General features: G+C 43.5%; 2 protein-coding genes across 4 annotated transcripts; one reads left to right on the top strand and one right to left on the bottom strand.

Moving 5' to 3' along the window:
• The first annotated feature begins 1,110 nt into the window (after window positions 1-1,110).
• Window positions 1,111-16,010, top strand: tpp2 (tripeptidyl peptidase 2). Of its 2 annotated transcripts, XM_027008889.3 has the most exons (29): window positions 1,111-1,328; window positions 2,305-2,433; window positions 2,626-2,721; window positions 3,025-3,129; window positions 3,906-4,030; window positions 4,867-5,030; window positions 5,239-5,393; window positions 5,616-5,692; window positions 6,197-6,324; window positions 6,667-6,915; window positions 6,987-7,102; window positions 7,212-7,383; window positions 7,828-7,985; window positions 8,174-8,250; window positions 8,351-8,457; window positions 8,608-8,762; window positions 8,865-8,981; window positions 9,146-9,246; window positions 9,476-9,572; window positions 9,714-9,851; window positions 10,005-10,249; window positions 10,356-10,434; window positions 11,097-11,135; window positions 11,634-11,785; window positions 11,905-12,001; window positions 12,175-12,305; window positions 12,455-12,662; window positions 13,106-13,225; window positions 13,391-16,010. In XM_027008889.3, exons 1-29 carry the CDS (start codon window positions 1,164-1,166, stop codon window positions 13,478-13,480), a joined length of 3,792 nt encoding a protein of 1,263 aa, XP_026864690.2. In that variant the 5' UTR covers window positions 1,111-1,163; the 3' UTR covers window positions 13,481-16,010. The 2 variants fall into 2 exon arrangements, with proteins under 2 accessions (XP_026864690.2, XP_026864697.2); XM_027008896.3 differs by lacking the exon at window positions 11,097-11,135.
• Window positions 16,011-16,494: 484 nt separating this feature from the next.
• mettl21ca (methyltransferase 21C, AARS1 lysine a) lies at window positions 16,495-22,092 on the bottom strand. 2 transcript variants are annotated; one of them, XM_081701096.1, is made up of 11 exons: window positions 21,914-22,092; window positions 21,404-21,484; window positions 21,105-21,250; window positions 20,640-20,757; window positions 19,663-20,523; window positions 19,384-19,529; window positions 19,141-19,264; window positions 18,226-19,071; window positions 17,988-18,139; window positions 17,705-17,828; window positions 16,495-17,613 (listed from the first exon to the last, which is right to left on the bottom strand). In XM_081701096.1, exons 2-11 carry the CDS (start codon window positions 21,447-21,449, stop codon window positions 17,150-17,152), a joined length of 3,027 nt encoding a protein of 1,008 aa, XP_081557222.1. In that variant the 5' UTR covers window positions 21,450-21,484; window positions 21,914-22,092; the 3' UTR covers window positions 16,495-17,149. The 2 variants fall into 2 exon arrangements, with proteins under 2 accessions (XP_081557222.1, XP_026864709.2); XM_027008908.3 differs by having other exon boundaries at window positions 17,988-18,142; window positions 21,914-22,091.
• Window positions 22,093-23,013: the final 921 nt, after the last annotated feature.

Genomic DNA, 23,013 nt, shown 5'->3' with positions numbered 1-23,013 from the left:
AGTCTTTTAGTACTACAGCACATTTAGAGAAAATATATCAGGAAACTCCAGGGAAATTCATATACATAAAGATTCTTTTGCCTATTGCTAATAGAAAACCAATAGCTATGATAGTACCAGTCACCACTGTTTGACTTTTTAACCTCTCTATTTTGTAGGAGGACCAACTACTTAAGACAGCCCCTAACCCCAGTTTCTCAGTATTTCTCAACACTGTTTCACTGCGTCACTATTTCACTGCTTCACTGTTTAACTGTCTGTTATGGATCACATTTCAATTTCTTCATTTTTTCAGGAGCCTTTGGTAGATCAATTACAGAATCAATCAAGCCACACTATAGGTTTTTGAACATTTCATTTTTGTATTTTTATACCAGCTGCATTTCTTATGGGGCTCAACAGCTCACAATAAATGTGTTTTTTTCTATTCATGGACCAATGTATATGAAAAGCACTGGTTTGATTTAAATAGCAGAGACCAGTACAATACAACTGGAGACTCAGAACTACTGGCAACTGGTCCTTGCATCTAGTCAGGATCGCCTGAATGTGAATAGAATGCGAGGAGAAGAAAATACCCTTTAGGTACTCTGGCCTATTTAATCCACAAAGTACACATAATACTCTACTTGACAAAAATATCAGTAGTCAATGAACCCCTTAAAAAGGACGTTTCCATCTTCCATTCCGTTTGCTGTTCGGGAGTTATACGAACTTATAAAACATTCTGGCCTTAGGGCACCGCCTGCTGGTCGCCAATAACTACAATACTGCAACTCAGTTAAACAAAAATCTTTGCTTAGTGAATGAAGGCTTTTCCGTCTTACACTTTTAGATCCGATGCTATATTTGTATACAACAACATAAATATTGTTAAGAATATAATTTAAGGACCCGGACACATCATAAAAAGAAGAGGCCCGGCACATGTTCTAAACAATTTGAAAGTTTCTTTCAAAATTAAAGTTTGAAAAGCGAGTAATGTGTATAGTATAAATAGCACAGATAGCCTGCAATAGTCTAAGAGTAGCTCTTAGTGTCTACCCTTACTAACAGGTCGCTGCACCTTTAAAAGTCTGCCCCCGTGTCCGGGCGTCCGCGCCGGTCTTTCCATCGCTCCACCCTGATGCTGTTTTATTGTTTTCATTGTCACTGGTCGGGTCATGGCCGCTCATTCTGCCGACGAATCGTTCCCTTTACATGGGCTGCTTCCTAAAAAAGAGACCGGCGCTGCTTCTTTTCTGACCAGGTTTCCCGAGTACGATGGACGGGGTGTCCTTATTGCAATACTCGACACCGGCGTGGACCCGGGGGCCCCGGGCATGCAGGTAAATTCACAAGCGCTGCTCATGGAAGAGCAGGCCGCGTGCTTTTGGCTCCGGTTTAACGGACACGGCTAGCTCGGTACCTTGGCGCTGCGGCATATAGTGTTCAGACGAGGGGCCGGCTTTTGCTCGACTCGTGTTCAGTGAGTACTATGCTGATGCAAACTCCTGATTAATTTGATGAAAGCACAAGCTTTGTCATCCATGTTAACGGCCACATGATATTAGCTATCTTAGCTTAGTTAGCTTGCTGTAACGTTAACGTTGGTGGCTGAGTTGCGGAGAGCTCCTTTTAGCCTTCGTAACACCGGACTCTTTATATCAGCGGGTCTTAAATTACACGTTGAGTTCATCTAACTAGAGGGTGAGTTTTTACTTGACATTAATTTCCCGCTTTTATCTAATTGCTAAAGATCCTGAATTTAGTTGACACTGGCTATACTTCAAGACAAACAAACCAACCTAGCGAGCAAGCGTAAAATGGAGAAACTCTTCATCGTTGTCCCATCAAACCACTCTTAATGTTTGCTGTGGCTACCAGTTTGGCGAGGCTGCTGGAAGGGGTTCAAGCATCTGTGGCCAGATTTCACACACGTGTCAAGATCTCCTGTTAGTTTACGCCCTCGTCGTCCTGTCAGATCGAGTTTGATTAAAACGCATCCATCCATTCTGTGGACACCGACCGACACTGAATCTATATTTTTTGTTCTTTTACAAGATTACCTGTTTTTGAAAATACTTTAAAAAAAAAGTAAAACATTTACTATAGCTAGCTACATTTTCCCCCCTGCGAATATTAGAAATCACATCAAACCCAAGATAATCTTGGACTAAAGAGGCCAGTTTAGATTAAAGTGGTGGCTCGCTATTGGTCTCCCAGTCTAGCGACGCTTGCAGATCCTCATTGAATCATCCGTATTTACCGAAACGGTTTTTATAATCCTAATTTATCTTAAACCCTAAATTGTGTCTTACTTAGATCACAACAGAGGGGAAGCCAAAGATCGTGGACATCATCGATACGACCGGCAGCGGAGACGTCAATATGTCCACGTTGTTGGAGCCAAAGGACGGGATAGTGACTGGTTTATCCGGCCGTACGCTCAAGGTAAGAAGCCCGTTAATGTACAACATACCCGCACGCTAAACCTCTCTTCCTAAGCGTTTCGCCTTTAGTTCAAGCTGTAACTGAATCACGATAGTATCTTACAGCGACCATCAAGTTTGGGCGAGGGCTGATATGCAGGTTTCGGTTTCATTCACCCAAAGCTTGACTTTGAAACATTCATTGTTTTCGCAGATCCCGCCTGCCTGGGTAAACCCTTCTGGGAAATATCACATTGGAGTTAAGAATGGTTATGAGTTTTTTCCTAAAGCTCTCAAAGAAAGAATACAGGTAAAAACTTAATAAAATACTAAAAATATTTGAAAGATAAATACGGGTGTGAGTCCGTGTTTTACTTTTCTATTTTGTTTGATCTTGGTAGTTCACGTGTCTGAATCTAGAAGTCTAATGAAAATGTTCACAGTAGTTACTATACATTACTATTGAATGAAAACTTGAAAATTGGCATCAGTAAGGCTTGGTCTATTATTTTGTTATACCAAATGGAAGGGTAACTGAAAATGTAAACCTCTCTGACTGGAATTTAAATGTGTATGTATTGGTTATAATTTTGTGCTTTTTTGGGCAAATTAGAAGGAGCGTAAGGAGAAGATGTGGGACCCTGCTCACAGAGCAGCTCTGGCCGAGGCCAGCCGTCGAGCAGAGGAGTTTGACCTGGCTCACCCTAGTCCCTCCCAGGTTGGTTAGTTTAACATGGTTAGAGCTCAAGCTGCTGTATTCTAAAACGGCAGGGTGTGATGTTGAGTTGAACAAGAAAGCAAGTTTTCAGCTTGAAGTCAAATTGGGTTTTTTTTTTTGGGTTTCGAGTCAAAGTCAGATATGTCAGAACAGGAAATTTTGTCAATTCTGTTATATAGTAATACTAAGCCAAGTGGCCCAGTTGTACTCCTCAAATTAATATATTACTGAAACAACTGAAACATTTTCTTTTTTTGGTATCTGAAGTGTAGCTGGAAGTACACAGCCTCTGTATACAGTATCCTAGAAGAGTCTTTGGATTTGTGCTGCAGTGCTCAGACCAACATTTTTGAGTAGAACAAATGCTGTGAGTGCAAACCTTTTTTCCATGAACTGGAATTTCAGGCAGGCTGCTACACCATGAACACTTGCCAACTGCGAGTAGCTGGTCAGCAACATGTTGCAAACATGTTTGTTATTCTCAATGTTGGAAAAGTGGTGATAAACTGTTTTTACTCCTTTTTGCTACCATGAAACCAATTTAACAGCTTCATAAACTCGCCTTTCTTGTTCTTGTATAAGAGAGATAGAGAAAACAATGGAAGTGTGTAACTCACTTGTCTGATCAGACAAGCTGTGTGCACAAAACTGTGTTGTTGTTGTGTGTTGTTGTTAATCCAGTCAGTCCGTCTTGTCCTTATTACCAGAGCCATAGCAGTGCTGCTGTTCTTTCCAGCGTTGCCTCAGCTTACGTGTCCTGTGTTTGGGCTGGTCAGGTAGAGAAGCTGCAGAAGGAGGAGCTACAGGGCCACATGGAGCTGCTGGCCACTATGGAGAAGAAATACAGCGACCCGGGGCCCGTGTATGACTGCGTGGCCTGGAACGACGGCGTCACCTGGAGGTGGGGAGCCCATTGACCAAGGGCCAAAACGTTTGACCCAAAAAGCACTTAGCACACGCGTGGCCAAAATTAGAGGCGGCCGTGCACTTCCCACCCACTTCATTAGCTACAATGACTTGGTGCCCCCCCCTGACTGCATTAGTAGCTACACCTACAGGTGCTTTTAACTGGCAAATAATTTAACTGTCTGTTGATAAGCATGTGACTTACCAGTCACAGCCTGTTCTGTGCGTCACTGGTTTGTTTCTGTCCCAGGTCCACTGCTGAGTGGATACTGTTTCGCTGGCACGCCATTTCCAACAGAGCTGTGACACTGAAATACTGTTGTGGGGGTTGCACTGCTGTGGCTGTACAAGCACAGAACTTTTGCTGGAGGTTTTACACATCAGTGTAATGGAGTTGGGACTGGTCTGCCTCCCATGAACATACAGCCAGCAGTGACCCTGTGGACAGAAACAGAGCATTAATGAAAGACTAGTGGATAACTGACACAGAGTGGCCATGGCAACAGATTACCTAGAGACTCTACACCTGCAGGGTGTTTAAGGATCTAATAAATGCAAATTTGTTATGAAGTTGGTGATATGTGCATATATATTCTTAAACTTATGTTTATATTAAAGATGATTTGCTTAGAAACATTTTTTTTAATTGTTAAAATATAAAACTTTTTATAGTAAACCACCAACTAAGTGTAACCATTCCAATAGAAAAGACCAAACATTGTCATGTAATGTTAAAGCAGCTTTAAAGTAGTCCTCCAGCAGTGTGTGTGTGTGTGTGTGTGTGTGTGTGTGTGTGTGTGTGTGTGTGTGTGTGTGTGTTATCTTTAACAGGGCAGTGGTGGACACATCAGAGAGTGGAGACCTGGCGTCTTGCACTGTGCTGAGCTCCTACAGGGAGCGGCAGGAGTATGCCACGCTGGGAGATGCCGAGATGCTCAATTACTCCATCAGCATCTACGACGACGGCAACACGCTCTGCATCGTCACTAGTGGGGGTGAGCAGATGGACCGTAATTGACGATGTACGCCTGGATAAGCCTGACAGGACTGTCAGCCTGATTATCGATGTTCTTTAGTTTCATCGTCCGGGAGAGCTTGTGGTCCCAGGCATATGCTTGAATCGCTGGAGTGTCAGAAAACAAAAGGGTGATTTTGATTTTGAAGTCTTAACGCTCCCATATTCGCGGACGCTCGGCCTTGCAGGTGCCCACGGGACTCACGTCGCCAGCATCGCAGCGGGTCACTTCCCCGAGGAGCCAGAGAGGAACGGCGTGGCCCCAGGTGCTCAGATTCTGGCTCTGAAGATAGGCGACACCCGTCTGAGCACCATGGAGACTGGCACAGGCCTCATCCGAGCGGTATGTGCTCTTGGCGCTGGGCTCTGTCGAGCTGACAGTGTTTGTATTCACATTTGCACTTTTTGCCAAATGGCTCAGCTGACGCCTCCTAGAACAGTAGTCAGTGGTGTAATTCAGGCAAACTGTAATCCGCTTTGGATCTTAGAACAATTTAAACTAAAACTGTGAACAAATTCATACTCAAGAACCAGAGCCTCACATCCTTATCGTTGCTCTTTGTAGATGATTGAAGTCATAAACTACAAATGCGACCTTGTGAACTACAGCTACGGGGAGGCAACCCACTGGCCAAACTCAGGGTGAGCTGAAGTGACCTGTACTGCTTTTCTTCATAGTCTGTACTCTGCAATAGGGATGGTCAATACGGTGTAAATATTATATGCATCAGGTTTTGTTTTTCAGAAGTTTAAGTTGGAAAAGCAAAATGGCAGTGCCACATTAACTAAAATGTGCAATTGGTTAGTTTATCCTGAAGATACGATAAGTGGTGCAAAGACAACATGCATGATTTTTCTACAACAGCATTTCACATCTCTTGGCACTAGCTGCACTGAATACTTTTTGGTGTAGTTTTTACTCTCGTCACCCCCACAAGCCTTCTTTAATTACCTCTCATCACACTTTCTTTAATTAGACCAGTACACCATCGCGTTGATTACCATGCCCCTGTGGTACCAAATCACGCATTTATGGCCCGAGAAGTCTCCAGTATAATAATCCTTTACCATCAAACAGGTTCATTTATGGAATAGCAGTGCAGGATGCATCTGCTTAAACTGAGTGTCTACATTTGTGTTTTTCAGGAGGATCTGCGAGGTGATCAATGAGGCTGTGCAGAAGCACAACGTCCTCTTCGTGTCGAGTGCTGGGAACAACGGGCCTTGCCTTTCCACTGTGGGATGTCCTGGAGGAACCACCAGCAGCGTCATAGGTCCGTTGCCTCGTTAATCAATACGTCAGCCGGTGGTGCATGTGCATGCCACGTCACTAACAAGGACCTGCAATCAGCACATTTAAGGTCACAATCCATCATGAGTTCATTAACTTGTACTTTAACATGGGGTGCCCATCTCTGGTGCTGGAGATTAACCAATGGCTAATGAGTCATATCTTTTAAAGTATCTCACTTCTACTCATTCTAAGGATCACGCATGATCTGAGTTGGTCCAGTCAGACTTGTGGCTCTCATCAGATGAGTTACTTCAGTTCAAACATTACCTAACATTTGAGCTTGTTGCCTCCTGTTAAACCATACATGGCTCTCCCTGGCCAGGCGTCGGCGCGTACGTCACCCCCGACATGATGGTGGCCGAATACTCTCTGCGGGAGAAGCTGCCGCCTAACCAGTACACGTGGTCGTCGAGGGGCCCCAGCACGGACGGGGCCCTGGGTGTGACGGTGAGCGCACCGGGCGGTGCCATTGCCTCTGTGCCCAACTGGACCCTGCGGGGCACGCAGTTAATGAACGGAACGTCCATGTCCTCACCCAATGCCTGCGGCGGCCTGGCGCTCATACTCTCAGGTAGCTGTGTGTGTGTGTGTGTGTGTGGCTGGCTTTGTATGGTGAATGTAACACACATGTGGGTGTGTCAGGTCTGAAGCAAAACGGGGCACGGCCCACGGTTGCAGCGGTGAGGCGTGCTTTGGAAAACACAGCCCTGAAAGTGGACGACGTTGAAGTGTTTGCGCAGGGTCACGGCATTATTCAGGTACTGTGTGTGTGTGTGTGTGTGTGTGTGTGTGTGTGTGTGTGTGTGTGTGTGTGTGTGTGTGGCACACGTGCCTGCACAAACGCTGACACTCTTCATTCTGCTGTAGGTGGACAAGGCTTTTGACTACCTCATGCAGCATACCTCTTCATGCACTGGTAACTTGGGCTACACGGTTACCGTGGGGTCTAATCGAGGCATCTACCTCAGGGACCCCATCCAGGTGTTTGCTCCCTCCGATCACGGAGTGGGCATTGAGCCTGTCTTTCCTGAAAACACTGGTTAGACCTCTCCCTTCTCTGTTTTGACTTTTTGAATTTAACAGGAAGCTAAAAATAACCACCGAATCTTCACTGAAATAGGCTAGGTTCGTTGAACTCATCAGCAAAGAGTCCCCCACTTTTCATTAGTTTTTATACTTTTAATTAAAGTTTTTATAGGTTTTATTATTTGTCCAGTATTCATTGATTTAACCCTCAATGTTCCTCCGTCCATACATGAGATTGAGTTTTATGCAGAATTGCAGCCTGTTAAACACTCCTTTTCTGCCTTTCGATATTTTTAGCAGCAGATCAACAGTCCAGTTCAGTTGTTTTTTTGTTTTTTTTTTCCATCTGAAGGGGTCCAGATAAATTAAATCTATTATCAATTGCCCTGCCTGGCACCCCATTATTCGCCACCTCTCTTGTCTGTTCATGTTCGGTTACTCGTGCCTGCCTCTGCAGAGAACTCGGCACGGATCTCGCTGCAGCTGCACCTGGCGCTCACCTGCAGTGCCCCATGGGTGCAGTGCCCCTCCCACCTGGAGCTCATGAACCAGTGTCGCCACTTCAACGTGCGCATCGACCCCCAGGGCCTGCGGGAGGGTCTGCATTACACCGAGGTAAAGCTGCTGAACTGAGCTGACTTCAGTCTTTAGAAACTTGAGTTCAAAGCTACATGAAATAATTGAATTGCAATAATAATTGCAATAATCCTGTGCTGAATCTGGACTTCTTATCAGTATTTTCTGTTGAATGTGATAACTTTGTACACACATTGCATTTGTGTGTGTGTGTGGTGTCTCTTTAGGTGTGTGCATATGACACTACAACACCCAGCGCTGGTCCGCTTTTCCGAGTGCCCATAACTGTTACAATCCCCACCAAGTGCGTATTCTCGCAGGCTTGTGTGCTCCCCTCCTTGTTCCCTCTTACTTGTCCTTTCATCTTTTCCTCTGTGTGTGACGGGTGTCTGTTTCTTGTGTAGAGTTGCGGAGAGCCAGAATCATGAGATCTCCTTCGCCGATGTTCACTTTCGACCTGGACAAATACGCCGGCACTTTATCACCGTCCCTCAAGGAGCATCCTGGGCTGGTAGGCCAACGTGTGTGTGTGTGTGTGTGTGTGTGTGTGTGTGTGTGTGTGTGCGCGCGAGAGCGATGGGTCAGGAATGGTACTGGGGTGTTATGTAGATGAAGTGGCTGTGTTTTGCATCCTTTCATTTCGTCTTTCTTTCTCTCTCAGAGATCTCGTTGACGTCTCGCTCATGTGATGTCTCCTCCAAGTTCGTCCTCCATGCTGTGCACCTAGTGAAGCAGAGAGCATATCGAGCTAATGAGTTCTACAAGTTCTCCTCTCTGCTGGAGAAGGGCTCATTCACGGAGGCCTTCCCCGTGCTGGTACCAACAACTGTCCCAACTGCTGTTACGAATTCTAAAAATCTTTGAGATAAAATTGTGTTTATTGGGTTGTTTGCGTTTTGTTCCCGTTCCTCTTCCTAGCCTGGTCGGACAGTAGAGGTGTGTGTTGCGCGTTGGTGGGCTAGTCTTGGAGATGTCATCATCGACTACACCCTTTCCTTCCATGGGCTCCAAACTTGCCCCTCTCCTCTTCATATTGTGAGCATCAGATATCTTTTGACTGTTCACACCTAATCCACAATGGCACAGTGTACTAAACTCTTGGTTTACAGATTCACAGGTTGTATGGTTTTGACTCCGTTAGTCCATGCTAAGGTTTGTGTGTGGTGTTTTTTAATTTTTTTTTATTACTCTGTTGGCAGCATGCGTCTGAGGGAGTGTCTAATTTTGAAGTGTCATCTCCTCTCAGATATGAGGAAGTGTCTCCAACCATGACCCTGAAGAACTGGGTACAGCCCCTCAGGTAACACACGCCTGCGTGGCACCGGTCTCTGACCAAGGCACCTGTTCTTGGTGTACCGGCTGACCTCGCTTCCACAGGGGTGGAGCATGTATGTGGGAATGACTCGGTGTGGGCGGTGTAAAACCTGCCCTCTTACCAAAATAAGTCTCTCTTGGGAGCAGTCTGCTTCATCAGTCCTCATAAAATATACACCGCTAACCTCTCATTTGCACGTGCGATTTCATCACAGGCCGTTTAGCTCGAAAACGAAAGCGCTCGGCCCCAGAGACGTCCTGCCCAACAGCCGACAGCTTTATGAAATCGTCCTTACTTACAGTTTTCATCAGGTATGCACAAAACCCCATCCATCGGCATTCACGCATGCAAACCTCAGTCATACATGTCAAATGGGTCGTGCTTTTTTTTGGTGAAAGGTAATCTGGGTATTCTGTACACATTTGTTTTTGTGTGGGTGTGTGGTTCTGAAGCCTAAAAGCGGCGAGGTGACCCCCAGCTGTCCGCTGCTCTGCGAACTGCTCTACGAGTCGGAGTTTGACAGTCAGCTCTGGCTCCTCTTTGACCAGAACAAGAGACTGATGGGCTCTGGAGACGCGTACCCTCACCAGGTAGATTACCATCAGCATTATCTTAACCTAGCATGCCTGTCACGGTCAGAAAAGGCTCTGCCCTCACACAACCGGCCTTAGCAACACCCCGCTGCAGTAAGTACCCACTTACAGCCTGACGTCCAGCCATGGTCTCCACCCACCCCTCCCCAGTACTCACTGAAGCTGGAGAAGGGCGACTACACCGTGCGGCTGCAGGTGCGTCACGAGCAGCAGGCCGAGCTGGAGCGGCTGAAGGACCTTCCGTTCGTCGTGTCGCACCGCCTCTCCGCCGCGCTCAGCTTGGACATCTACGAGACGCACCGCGCTGCCATGCTGGCCAAGAAGAAGACCAACTCGCTCACGCTTCCGCCTGGCACCTCTCAGCCCTTCTACGTCACCTCCCTGCCCGATGACAAGTGAGTACGGCTCGCCTTTCGCTTCCCCGTGTGTGGGAGGTGGAGGATTCAGTAAATGAATCTGCTGTTTTGGTCCTTCATTACTTTCTGTCTCTTCCTTTTTTAGGATCCCTAAAGGTGCAGCTCCTGGGTGCTACATGACGGGCTCCATGGTTGTGCCCAAGAGCGAGTACGGGAAAAAAGCTGTGAGTGGCCTTGTTTGCCGTCCGTCTACTCTGGGGCTTTGTAGCCATCGAGTCCCGCTCAATCACACGTCTGGCCCAATCAGGAGCTGTGTCACTGTCCTTGTTTTGCATGCTGCTTTGGCACTCGCTTTACCTTGTTGAGAATTGACGTTCTTTAGTCTCCCTCTAATGGGAGTTTTTGATTGGTAGATAAGTGATGTAGATCCCGCCTTTGCTTGCGTATTGGCTGGGTAGGTATGCAATTTATAGATCTGACCAAGCCATGCAAAATAACGCAGCATCAAATCACTAATCAGCAGAACGCAAACAGGGCTCGCCAACGAAACCTCGTTAACGCTAAGGGCTGAGTCCGATCTAGAAATTCTGTTTCTAACCAGTGTCCTCCCACCTGCCTATTTGCACAGTTGGTGGGGGTGGGGGGGGGCGCTCTGAGAATGTGCCTGGTCTCGGCTGGTTCTGTTTTTCCCTTACTGTTACGTCATTGCTGACAGTTTAAAAGAGGTCTCGGAGAACGAGCCCAAAAGAAGGTCACACTAAGAACTGAGGAAGAAATGCTAACGAATAAAATGCTGCAAAGGTGAAGGGACAGAGAGAGAGTATCCACGTGTGTGCTTGTTTTCTCTTCTCTTCTCTCCCTCATTGTGTGTTATTCTGACCACCAGGGCCAAGCCTCTGCCAAACGACAAGGGAAATTTAAAAAGGTACTGGATGGTCTAGAGTTCTGTTAAATGCAACGTTCAAAGGTGCAGAATGATTTAAGCGTTTTACAGGAGTATGAACGTCGTGTTTGTTGCTGCAGTGGCAGGTGAGGTCACACAACTGCTCTGTACGTGTTCAAATCTGAACGTTTCTTCCGTGTGTGTGACTCCTGACACTCAGAAGTCGCACCCAGATATCACATCCTGACCATATTTGTCACGTCAGCCATTCATGTCCTTGCTGTTAACTCTCTGGTGCCCCAAATATGCATCACATTGGACTGATTTGGATTAAATTAAATATATGCAAAATCTGTTACCTGAAGTTATTGGATTAACGGTGGTAACAAACCATTCAGGGCGGTGTGTTTTATGTATTTTCTTTGTTGGACAGGAAGTCGTGGATCTGAGGCTGACGGTTAATGGTCTAGCTCGTGATTAATGCGGTCGTAGTGACAAGGTGGCAGCTTAACTGTTGCGTATTTTGTGCCTCCTGTTCAGGATGTTGTGCCAGTCTTCTACCATCTCATCTCTGCTCCCAACAAAACAAAGAACGGAGGAAAAGAGAAGGAGAAGGATGGAGAGAAGGAGAAGGATGTGAAGGAGGAGTTCACAGAAGCCCTCAGAGACCTGAAGATCCAGTGGATGACGAAGTCAGTACGGATGCCCCCAACTCTCTCTGATCAAGTTCTCCATGTGCTAGCTAAAACCTTTTTGAGCTCCTTTTTTGTGACCCCAGTGTTTCTCCCACTCTGCCCCCCCCCCCCCCCAGACTGGATAATAGTTCTTTATATGATGAGCTGAAGGAGAACTACTCAAATTATCTGCCTCTCCATGTCCAGCGATTGCATCAACTTGATTCAGAGAAGGTATCTCCTCTATTTTATATATATATATATATATATATATATATATATATATATATATATATATATATATATATATATATATATATATATATATATATATACACACACACACACACACACACACACACACACACAGCCATGTGCTGTCTAATCCTGCTATATCCCCCATGCAGGAACGGTTGAAGCGACTGGGAGACATCGTGGCAGCAGCAGACATAGTCATTTCTCACATCGACCAGACTGCTCTGGCTGTGTACTTCACCATGAAGGCAGACCCTCGCCCAGATGCGGCCTCCATAAAGAGGTACAAAAGAACCTTTCTTGTGACAGGAAAGTAGTGTGTTCTGGGGTGTAAGAATATTGCCTGGGTGGAAGTCTCTAGTGAAAGACTACGTTCCTTCTAGCCTCCTAGTACACACAGTCTGACAGTCCAGTCTGATTCCTGCTTTGCAGCGATATGGAGAAACAGAAGTCGTCGCTGCTGGACGCCCTGTGCAGGAAGGGCTGTGCTCTGGCTGACCAGCTCATGCAGCCTCCAGACCAGGAGGGGGCGAGAGCAAGTGAGGTGGGCAGCTCTGATGAAGACCCCCAAGGCGTGGTTAAAACACTGACCGACACTTTCTGGGAGGTACAGAAGTGGGCCGAACTCAGCGACTCTAAGGTATGGCGCCCAAACCGGGGTGTTCTTTAAGTTTCTTAATGTTGTTTTGCTTCTTTTTTATCACCATTTTGTGTACTGTATAGTAATCCTAAAGTCTTGTATAATTCAAAATTATAGCTTCAGACAAATTGTGCATCATGGACTAGAATTTAGGCTAACAGAGTGCTTCTCAGCCCACAGTCATAGTGGAGTAGGTTGCATATGTAAACATATGTAAAACACTCCTCAGCTCAACCATCTGAGATGTGGTTCATATACTTACTGCACACCATAAACGTATGACTTGTTGAGGAATTATTTGCCTATTGCAGGCTCCTGCCTATTGCAGGCTCCTGCCTTAGCAGCGTTAAGGCCAGAACCCCTAATATCTATATGTAATAGCGCCACATTGTGTTTTTTTAAAAACATTTTTATAATTTATCGGCCTCATTCTGCATTTGCAGGTGTTGATGTTTTCCTACAAACATGCCTTTGCAAATAAAATGTACGGAAGAGCCTTGAAGTTTGCATTTAAGATCGTAGAAGACAAGCCCAGTAAAGAAAACTGGAAGAACTGCATTCAGGTACATCATGGCCTCTGGACCTCCGATGATAAAAATAAAATACTGTGTCTATACTACCACTTTGCAAAATGAGGTGTAGCATACGATTCAGCTGTTATGAAGGCAGAAACCTGGCATGTATGAATTGGCTTGAGTGCTAAGTGTGTATCTGTGTCTATACTGCAGCTGATGAAGTCTCTTGGCTGGATGCACTGCTCCTCCTACACTGAGAACTGGCTCCCCATCCTGTACCCCACCGAATACACAGCCTTCTAAAGTGCACAGGCATCTGGATCCCCTGCCGGCCCGATTTCCACACAACACCCACGCGTTCGGACCGGCGGTGGCCAGGGGGGGGGGGGGGGGAACGCGGTACATGCGCCTGTGAATGCAGAACCGTGTGCCAAGTTAGACCCATGCACCTCTTCCTGTGGGGAGCAGACACCTCTGCCTTCACATGGTCCACCACAGATGCTGCGCCACCTTCAGCCTCTTGCTTCATCTCCAACCTGTCGAGGAGCGTTCGTCCCAGTATGCCCTCGAGGGGCCTTGGAGCTCCACGTTTCAGTAACGTACCGGACAATCGCCAGCTTCAAGGTTCTCTGGCTTCCCCATCAGAGGCTGCCCTGTGTCCCATTCTGCTGTGCTCTCTACAGCCCTAACCTGGCTGGGTCCGTTGGAACCTTATCCACGCACGACGTTGTGATGCGTTTGCTGGGCCTGGAACTTCTGTTTGGTGGACATTTTCTCCTCTCAACTACCGGACTTCAGGAGAGTTTGAGCTCCATGTGATTCTAGAGCTACTCCTCAGAGACCGTTTGTGATTCGGAGTGCCAATTGCATTAGCACATATCCATCTGGGATAGAGCAAGAGTTTGTTTGTCCTGTCCTGAGGGAACTGATATGGTGAAATGTAGAAACGGATATCATAATGCACAGTTATATCAAGGCAATATAGATATTAAGCCTAAATTTTCCTCATATACAGTATATGTACAATGTATGCATGTTTTATAAAGATGAAAGGCCATTTCTGGCTTGAAAGCTCATATCCACATATATCAAGGATCTATTGGACTTGGCTTTTGTACTATCAGGGGGAACCTGTGGCTTGCCTTTTTATGAGTGGCAGTACCAAGTATATCTTTTGTGTCTTGTCTTTGTGCAGGTTTGTTGCGTGTGAATGTGTGTTTTCTGTTTTGATTAAGTGTTTGTGCAAACTGTTTTTTTTTTTTGTTTTTCGCATACAGAATTAACACACTTTTATAATTTCCTTATAGTCCCAATCAGAATATCCATCAATGGTAAACTGCTCTGGGGTATTGCAGCAACAAAAGCTTTTTGAAGAAAATGATTAGGCATACTGTCTCTTTCTGATGCCTCACTTCTGGTTGGGTGCTTTGAACCTGGAATTGTGGGCTAGTAAGCCGATTCTGACCCTAGTTTAAGGAAACAATTCGAGCTGGACTAAAGTATAGTTACATTTGGTTAAGATTAAAATATCTTAAACCAGTTGTGTAACTGTTGACCCTACCTTCATGGGTCCACCCTTAGGGCTACCAGCCTATGTTGATGATTCAGTGGTTCTTCGGTGTGGCTCGTCTTCAAATCCAAGTTCTGAACCTGGATTTCAGTGGTAATCACTGGTAGTTAGTTGTACAGTTAAGACTGGTTTCCCAAACACTGATTAATCTTCATCTTTAACTATATTACAGTGCAGATGGTGAATCACCATTGGATTTTCTTTTTAGTCTAGACTTTTAGGGTTAGACTGGTTTTGGGAAACTCGCCCTCCATGTAACCGACAGATTTCATTGGGTTCACACCTGGCTCACAGGTAAAAGGAGGGTAGAGAATCCATACTACCAAGACCTCTAGGGCTGGGATTTTAATACTTAAACGTTAATTAACTACCAGTGATCAGACAATTTAGGACTGGTTCAGTAGTATCATAGCTGTTGACATCTTTGCTTCATGGTTTCCCCTCCATTTGATGGATCGGCTGCTTGTTGGGTGGCCTTTTATGTTGGTGTTATGTTGCTTGGCTGATTCATTAGCATTGACCTCTGTAGCTTCACAGCTGAGCTGAGTGTTGGGGCAGCTGTTTGGTAATTGTTAGTGGGGCTTAATTCTGGTCTCTTTAAAGATATGCAAGTTTACAGATCGTGTTTCCTGTGAACATGACACTTGGGAAAGACTCAGAGTTGGGAGGTCTCCTTAAGATTTCCTCAACATACGTCCTCATCAATGGTCACAAAAGTGTCATACAAACCATTTCACATGATATCATAACCTAAATAACTCCATATTTCTGCTTCAGGTTCTTGTTAGCTTCCAGGTATGTGCAAATAGCTTTATGTCCTTTTGCTGCCCATTCAGTCCTTGTTCACTTGGCTTCCTTGTTCCGGTTCAGAATGACATTCAGGGCTACGCTGGCATGACTTTGCCAGCAAACAGTCTTATCAATAATGGCCTTAAAAACTTCACAATCTGTGAATGTTGTCCACGTCTGAGGGTTTGCAGGAGTCTCATCACCTGGTTGCTATGTCAAAGAACTTAGGATATATTTATGGATGTCTTGTATGTATAAAGTTTAAAAAAAAAAAAACTAGGTAATGCCAATATTTTAAAAAAAGTCATTTTAATTTTAAGCCTATTGTATGTGCTAGTATTATTTTATAACCATTACTCCTCAAGAGAATTATGAAAAGTAATGATGTTATTTTGTTATTGCGGTAAATGTTAGGAATTATGTGCTATGATGGAAATTATTCTAAATAAAACTGCAAGAGGTTGAGACCCATAATATATGAATGAATGAGTAATTAATGGCTAATGAAATATTCATCTTTGAAAAGTAATGTATTTAGTATTTTGAAATGAATAGTCATTGAGAGAGCACTATTACTTTCACCATATGCCACTTATTTTCAGGCATCATCTTTTCGTGGAGCTGATTTTTAAACCTCTTCTGCCTGAGGTTTATATCACTGACAACACTTGGTGGTCCAATTCACGATACAAGACTTCCAGCTAATCTGCTACTGTTACTCCAGCACCTACTTTACTATCTATATCACTTGTTTGGTTCTGTACAGCCACTTCCAACACCACCAAAATTAGGCCTGCATAGCGTTACTGTATATAGACTCACCAAGTCACTACAGTTGAAACAAGTCCTTGTTCCAAGTTCCAGAACTGATTTGTCTAGTAAGTTGATCTTTTGAGCTGCTGTTTCTAAAAACCACCAAAGAACTACTGCTTGCAAGAATCAAACTTATTAAACAATATTAATAGTTTTTGTAATATTTTATTTAAAACATCATCAAATGCATTTCCTTCACTATTTTGTGAGTTGTAAGTATTCAGATAGGAACTTCTATACATTAACAGTTTGCAAGGACCTTCTTTATGTAACATTTTGAAAACTTACTGCTGGCCATATCATGGCCCCATAAGAGTCAATACTGATTTCACGATTTACAAAATGGTGAATGTCTTTGTTCAGTTTGTAGCAGACATCCAGTATCTGGGATATCTGACAATTAAGTCTAAAACAAATAAAGTTTTCTTTATCACCTGTAAGCGTTGAGATGCGACTCCTAGGAAATTTGCTTTTAAGAACACTAACAATTTCTATAAATATTCAAGCACTGATGAATTATCTTATATTTCAGTACCAGCTGTAGGTTGGAATTCATTAGTCTTGATGTTCTCCATGATGGTCATCTTCCGTTGTTGCTGTGGAAAAGACCACATCCTCGTGCTCAATTGTGTCTTTTGACCTAGTGTCTCCTCTATTTTCACCCTTCTCCTTAAATATTTGAAAAAGTTCATCTTGTTTCTTTCACTTTTCTCACTCTTCTGCATCTATAACGACCTGTTTTTCAGCTCTTAACCTTTGCACTATTTATGAACATTCTCCCAAACCCCAGTCTTATCAGTCTACTCTTGCTTTTTCTCTTCTTCCTCTTCATCACCTTCCTCTTCATTTATTTTCCAGTTTATGAAAATATTTTCTTCCAAAGACTTGTGTGTAGCTCGATAAATCTTTACCTCATCCGAGTCTGCTATCAGGGTGGTATGGAACATTTTATTGAAGTTTTCAATGAAGATTAGGTCAGATGGGTAACGTATCTTATTGGCCCAGATCAGAGATGTGCCAGGCTGACAGAAATAATGCATTGTGTCTAGAAGTTCAGCTAAGAAGTCATGGTGATAGACCACATCAGCAGCCAACACATAGTCATAGTGGTGTGTGGAATGTGGAAAGCTTTCCTCTAATCTTTGTCCCCAGTATAGTTCCATCACTTGAGGTTCATGTCTCCTAATCCATCTGGTGTTCCGATTTAGATTACATCTCAAATTGCTCAATATTTCTGGCAGATCTGTGGCTGTTAATTTGGCACCTTCAGAACAAAGTAAACAGTTTTAATACTGAAAATATGCATTGATCTGCACAAAATGCTTGACTAATTAGTCAAATATAATAGGACCTACCAAGCAAAGTGGCCACAATTGAGAGAAGACCAGTGCCTGCTCCAATCTCCAGAACTGACTTATCAAGTAGATTAATTTCATGTCGACCAGCTGGTGTTTCCAGGAACTTACAAAGAGCTATAGCCTAAGAAAAAGAAACATTTTGAAGACAGGATTTATGATCATCACTATGGTTACAATGACTCAAGTTAACTGGCATTTGCTGCATACCAAATTTAAGTAAAAGCTCACTAAATTAATGGAAATGTTTAAAATTGTTTTCTTGGTTTCAATTAAAACTCACTGCTGGCCAAATCATGGCACCATAAGAATCATAGGATTCTTCTATGCTGATCTTGTGACCCATGAAGTAGTGGATCTCTTTGCTAGGTGTGTAATAGAAACTGGGTTCCCAAGTCCTCTGATTGGCCAGCTGTCCATTTATCTCCAAGCACTCTGCTTTGGTAAAGAAATCACACAAATAAACATATAATAAATATACACATCGCGAGTAATAGTGGCACTTGTATTTTAATATTTACCTGATCCTTTTTGTTGTGTTTGAGTGCTAGAAGATTCAGATTCGCTACAGTCCTGGGAATCTTGATCTCTCCCAACACTTTCAGATCCTGTTTCCTTCTGTCCAGTGTATTTGCCTTCCTTTTTGCAATGTCCTTCATTCTCATCTTTCTGCTGATGCCCCACAAGTTCTTCACTTTGTGTCTGTTTCACGTCAATTTGTTTGTTCCACTTTATACAGCCGTTGCCGTAGTCTTGTTCTGTTTGGGTTTTTTCACCTGTTGTGTGTTCTTTATCTGCAGTGATCCCTTCTCCCTCACTCCCTGGCCTTTCTTCTATATATTCCCGTTTTAGCACTTTCTCTTTCTCTTCCTGCTCCTCATTTTGTTTAGTATAGTTTCTCATTTCTTCATTCCTGTAACTGTTCTTGTCTTCTATGGCTTCCTCTTTGTTCACCACTTTCAGTAGCCGATCTTCCGCATTTGCTTCCCTGTGGGTTGCTAAGTAAATCCTCACATCATCCAGCTCTGCTATCAATGTGTGATGGAAAGATTTCTTGAAGTTCTCAATGAAGACCAAGTCAGATGGGTAGCGTACCTTGTTGGCCCAGATCAGATTTGTGCCAGGCTGACAAAAGTAGCGCATAGTAAACAATAGCTCAGTTAGGTAATCATGGTGGTAGACCACATCAGCTGCCAACACATAATCATAGTGATACTTGAAGCAAGGGAAGGTTTCCTCAAGGTCATGACCCCAGGATAGTGCTGCCACTCGAGGCTCATGTCTACGATGACCTCTTGTGTTCCGATTCAGGTTGCACCTCAGATTACCCAAGATTTCCGGTAGATCTGTAGCTGTTAATTTGGCCCCTACAAACCAATTACAATTCTTAGTACAAGTTAGATGCTTTTAGTTCTGAATAGTCTGGTAAGACCTACCCAACAATGTAGCTACTATTGATAGCAATCCAGTTCCTGCACCCAGCTCTAGAGTTTCCTTGTCGACTAGATCGATCTTCTGTTGACCTGCTGGTGTTTCTAGAAACTTACACAAGGCTATTGCCTGCACACACACGATTAGCAAACACGTTAACTTTGACAATTTATTTTGGATAGTCTGAGCATTTGCAGTTATAAGATACCTGAGCTGAAGTCTGTTTTCTGTTTAACGAGAGAACTCACCGCTGGCCATATCATTCCACCATAGGAATCAATGGACTCTTCAATAGCAATTTTGTGACCCATAAAGTAGTGAATTTCTTTCTGTAGTTTATAATACACATTGGGCATCCAGGTTCTCTGTGCATTGCGCTCAGAGTCGATACATTCTGTTGAAAAAAATATAATTATGTAATGTAAAAAGCATAATAATAGTAGGTTTTCAGGGATATACAGTTCCTTTATGAAGGCACTGTAAGAGCATACGTCTTAAAATTATCATCATATACCAAATGTACTGACCAGAGTTTTTCACCATGTCTGTTTCAGTGTAAGATTCAGTACAGTTCTGAATGTCATCCCCATATTCACTTTTCTCTTGAGTTTGACAATCTGTATTATTTATTCCTCCAGGTCCTTCAACATCTCTGTGCTTTGCCCAGGTTTTTTGCTCATTTCTTCCAGACAGTGGATTTTCTGCAACAGGTGAATTTTTACCTAATTTCCATTCTTCCTGCTGTTCCTCTTCTATATTTTTACTCATCCCAGACTCTTGCTTAAGCTCTCTATTTGCATCCACCTGTGCTTCCTTTTGCCATTGATTTAAATTTTGCCTGAACTGTGGTTTTAAATCAGCCCCCTCAGGATCTTGACCCTGTTTCTTAGCCTTGCTGATGATACCGTCACCCTCTTCGGAATTCCTCCCTCTCTCCTTTCTGTTCCTCTCTTCCTGCCCGAATGCCTCTTTTGACATCACTGGGATACTTATTCCTTCCTCAAAGTCCTTTGTGGTGGCTGAGTAAATTTTAACCTCTCCCATATCTGCAAGCAAAACCGTATGGAAAGCTTTTTTAAAATTCTCAATAAAAATCAGATCTGATCCAAACCGGATCTTATTTGCCCAGATTATGGTTGTGCCTGGTTGGCAGAAATGGTGCATGGTAAGTAACAGCTCAGATAAGGAGTCATGGTGGTATACCACGTCAGCAGCCAAAACATAGTCATATCGATAAACAGAGCGAGGAAAGGTTTGTTCCATTTCATGACCCCAAGAGAGCGCCACTGCTTGGGGTGTATATCTGCAGCGTCCTCTTGTGTTTCTGGACAAATTCCCTCTCAGGTTTGACATGACTTCAGGAAGGTCACCAGCTGTTACCCAGGCACCTGTGGATAGCTCACTGTTCATAAGAACCCAATCGCATACATAAACATTGCTCAAATACACCAATACGTATTTATTTACATTAGCGGTGAACCAGTATGCAAATGAGATCACTTACCCAATAGGCTGGCTACTATTGATACCAGGCCAGTACCAGCTCCGATTTCTAACACTGCTTTATCCAGCAGATTAACTGTCCCTCGATTAGTGTCCAGATACTGACAGAGAGCCAGTGCCTGTGTATTGTTTGAGAAGAGCTAGAATTATAAACTGTCTGGCAGTCAAATTTTAACCAGTTCTGTTTGTGCCAACTTTGTTAATGTAACTGTTTTTCAAGCCCTCTTCTTTGGTGAGAAAGCACCAAGGCTCAACAACTTGATGGCTGCTGATTGATTATGCAGCTGACAGAAGGCCAATGGATGTGATAGATGTTCCAGAACATCTGATTCACTTTTTATGTCTTTTTAATGTTAAGCCTTTCATGAGCTCAGCTGGGTTTACTAGAGCAAAGACCCCAAGAGAGCTCTTGTGAGGTACAAGTGTCTTCAGGAAAAAAGGCATGAATATCAGATAGTGCACTCACTGCTGGCCATATGATGGCGCCATAGGAGTCTAGTGATTCCCAGATACAGATTTCATGACCAGCATAGTAGTAAATCTCCTTTGATGTTGTGAAGTAGAAACTTGGTTCCCACGCTTTCTGATGCACCAGGGTGGACATGGCTGACCCTTAAAACAAGAATACAAAAAAAAGGTTACTGTACAATGCCTTACATTTTTTTGGACAGTCTAATCTTTCACAGTATGTTATACCAGCAATGCATATGCTAACACTGCTTAATAGAGTCCCCAAATTTTGTTCAGCTCTCTGAATACACCAACCAGATTGCTTGTCATTTTCTTCTTCTTTGCCATCTTCTCTTCCCATGATACCTTCTCTGCTCACACACAAATATCTTCACACTGGTAGACCATAATATTTAATCAAGAAGGTGTGAGAACAGTCACATTAAAGTGTCAAAATTTGGTCCTTCACATTGACAAGTGTAGCCATCTGGTTAGAAATGTGATTCTCAGTTCATTAGAAATGTATTTTAAATATATTTAAAAAGCTGTCATTGGAAATTAATTTTAATACTTAAAATTGCCGAAGACCATGGTGCATGCAAGTAAAACATCATTGGTAAAAAGATGCATTTTAATAGTTTTAGTCCCATATTTTCCCACTCTCGGCAAGTAAAGTTTTTTCTAGTTTTTCAAAAGTGAAACCCTAGCTTGTAATGTTTATGTAGTGTGGTAAAACCTCAAGCTCATGAACCAAAGTGCTAAAACTAAAGTGCCCAAGAGGAGGAAGCCCACACTGCAGTCCCATAAAGTCAACACTACACTCACCTTCACTCAGCAGTGCCCAAAGTATCCAGGAGCTCTGAACTGCATCTTCAGTCTTCTCAAAGACAGGCCTATATGGGAACAAAATCAAACAGGACACTCCCAGCATCGAGCAAAGCCTACCTCGTGTTTAGAAAGGGATACTGGGAGCAGATGCACCCACAGACATACAAACAAATAGAGAGAAAAAGACAGTGAGGGATTTGGAAGGTGGGGGGGGAGGTGCTATTTGAGGAAAGTGCATTGGCACTTGCATGACTATGATGATAAACATGTTGGTTCAAGGATGATGGCACTAAATCAGGGTGACACGTAAATCTGACTTCATATAATTTGTATCATGCAATGTGACTGAGATAACATGTCCAGTTTTATAACACTTATTCAGCTTGCAAACATGTAAAAAGCAGTTGAAATCCTTGGTATTATGCTAATATAATATAGGATAATACCAAATCCTTGGTATTTCCTTTACAACATGCATTGTGCATGTTTTGATTCATCCTTGTTTTTGTGGTTTGAATAATTCTGAAGTGGCATATGTAGCATTTCTATCTGAAAACGGGCATGTGTTTCGTATCTCATAATGTCTATTTTTTTTGTTTCTGTGTATAGGACAATTGTGTCCTTAATGGATCCTGCAGCAGGGAAACCCAGTACAACAGCCACTGCATGCCTTCATACCATGTGGAAATCCTGGGTAACCCTGACACCAGTTGGCCTCCCGGTCTAAATTCTCTCTGTATCCTCTCCTGTTTCCCTCATCACTACCTAACCCAAAAAATATATTTGCTATTTTAACTACCCAGTCATTTATGTGTTCGCCAAATGTAACTTTGTGTCCAGCACTTCATACCAATCTTTTGGCAATTAATTTTGACAAGAACATATTTTGGGTTACACTTGTTTCTTGATGTATTCATTGATATCTCCCATAATGTCACAGAAATTCTGTGTATTGCGTGTGTCTGAGTGCACCCTGTAATGCAACCAGCAGACTTTTGTTGCCCAGTTCAACCTTATGATGTGCATATCACATGTCTCCTCACTAAATCACTCACTAGGGTCCCTTTACGTATGTCCATATATTCTAAGACCCACAT

Source organism: Electrophorus electricus, chromosome 18, assembly GCF_041902795.1.
Source record: "Electrophorus electricus isolate QZ-2024a chromosome 18, ASM4190279v1, whole genome shotgun sequence".
NCBI classification, from domain to species: domain Eukaryota; kingdom Metazoa; phylum Chordata; class Actinopteri; order Gymnotiformes; family Gymnotidae; genus Electrophorus; species Electrophorus electricus.
Note: the sequence above shows the minus strand (reverse complement) of the source record. Positions and strands in the feature narration are given on the sequence as shown.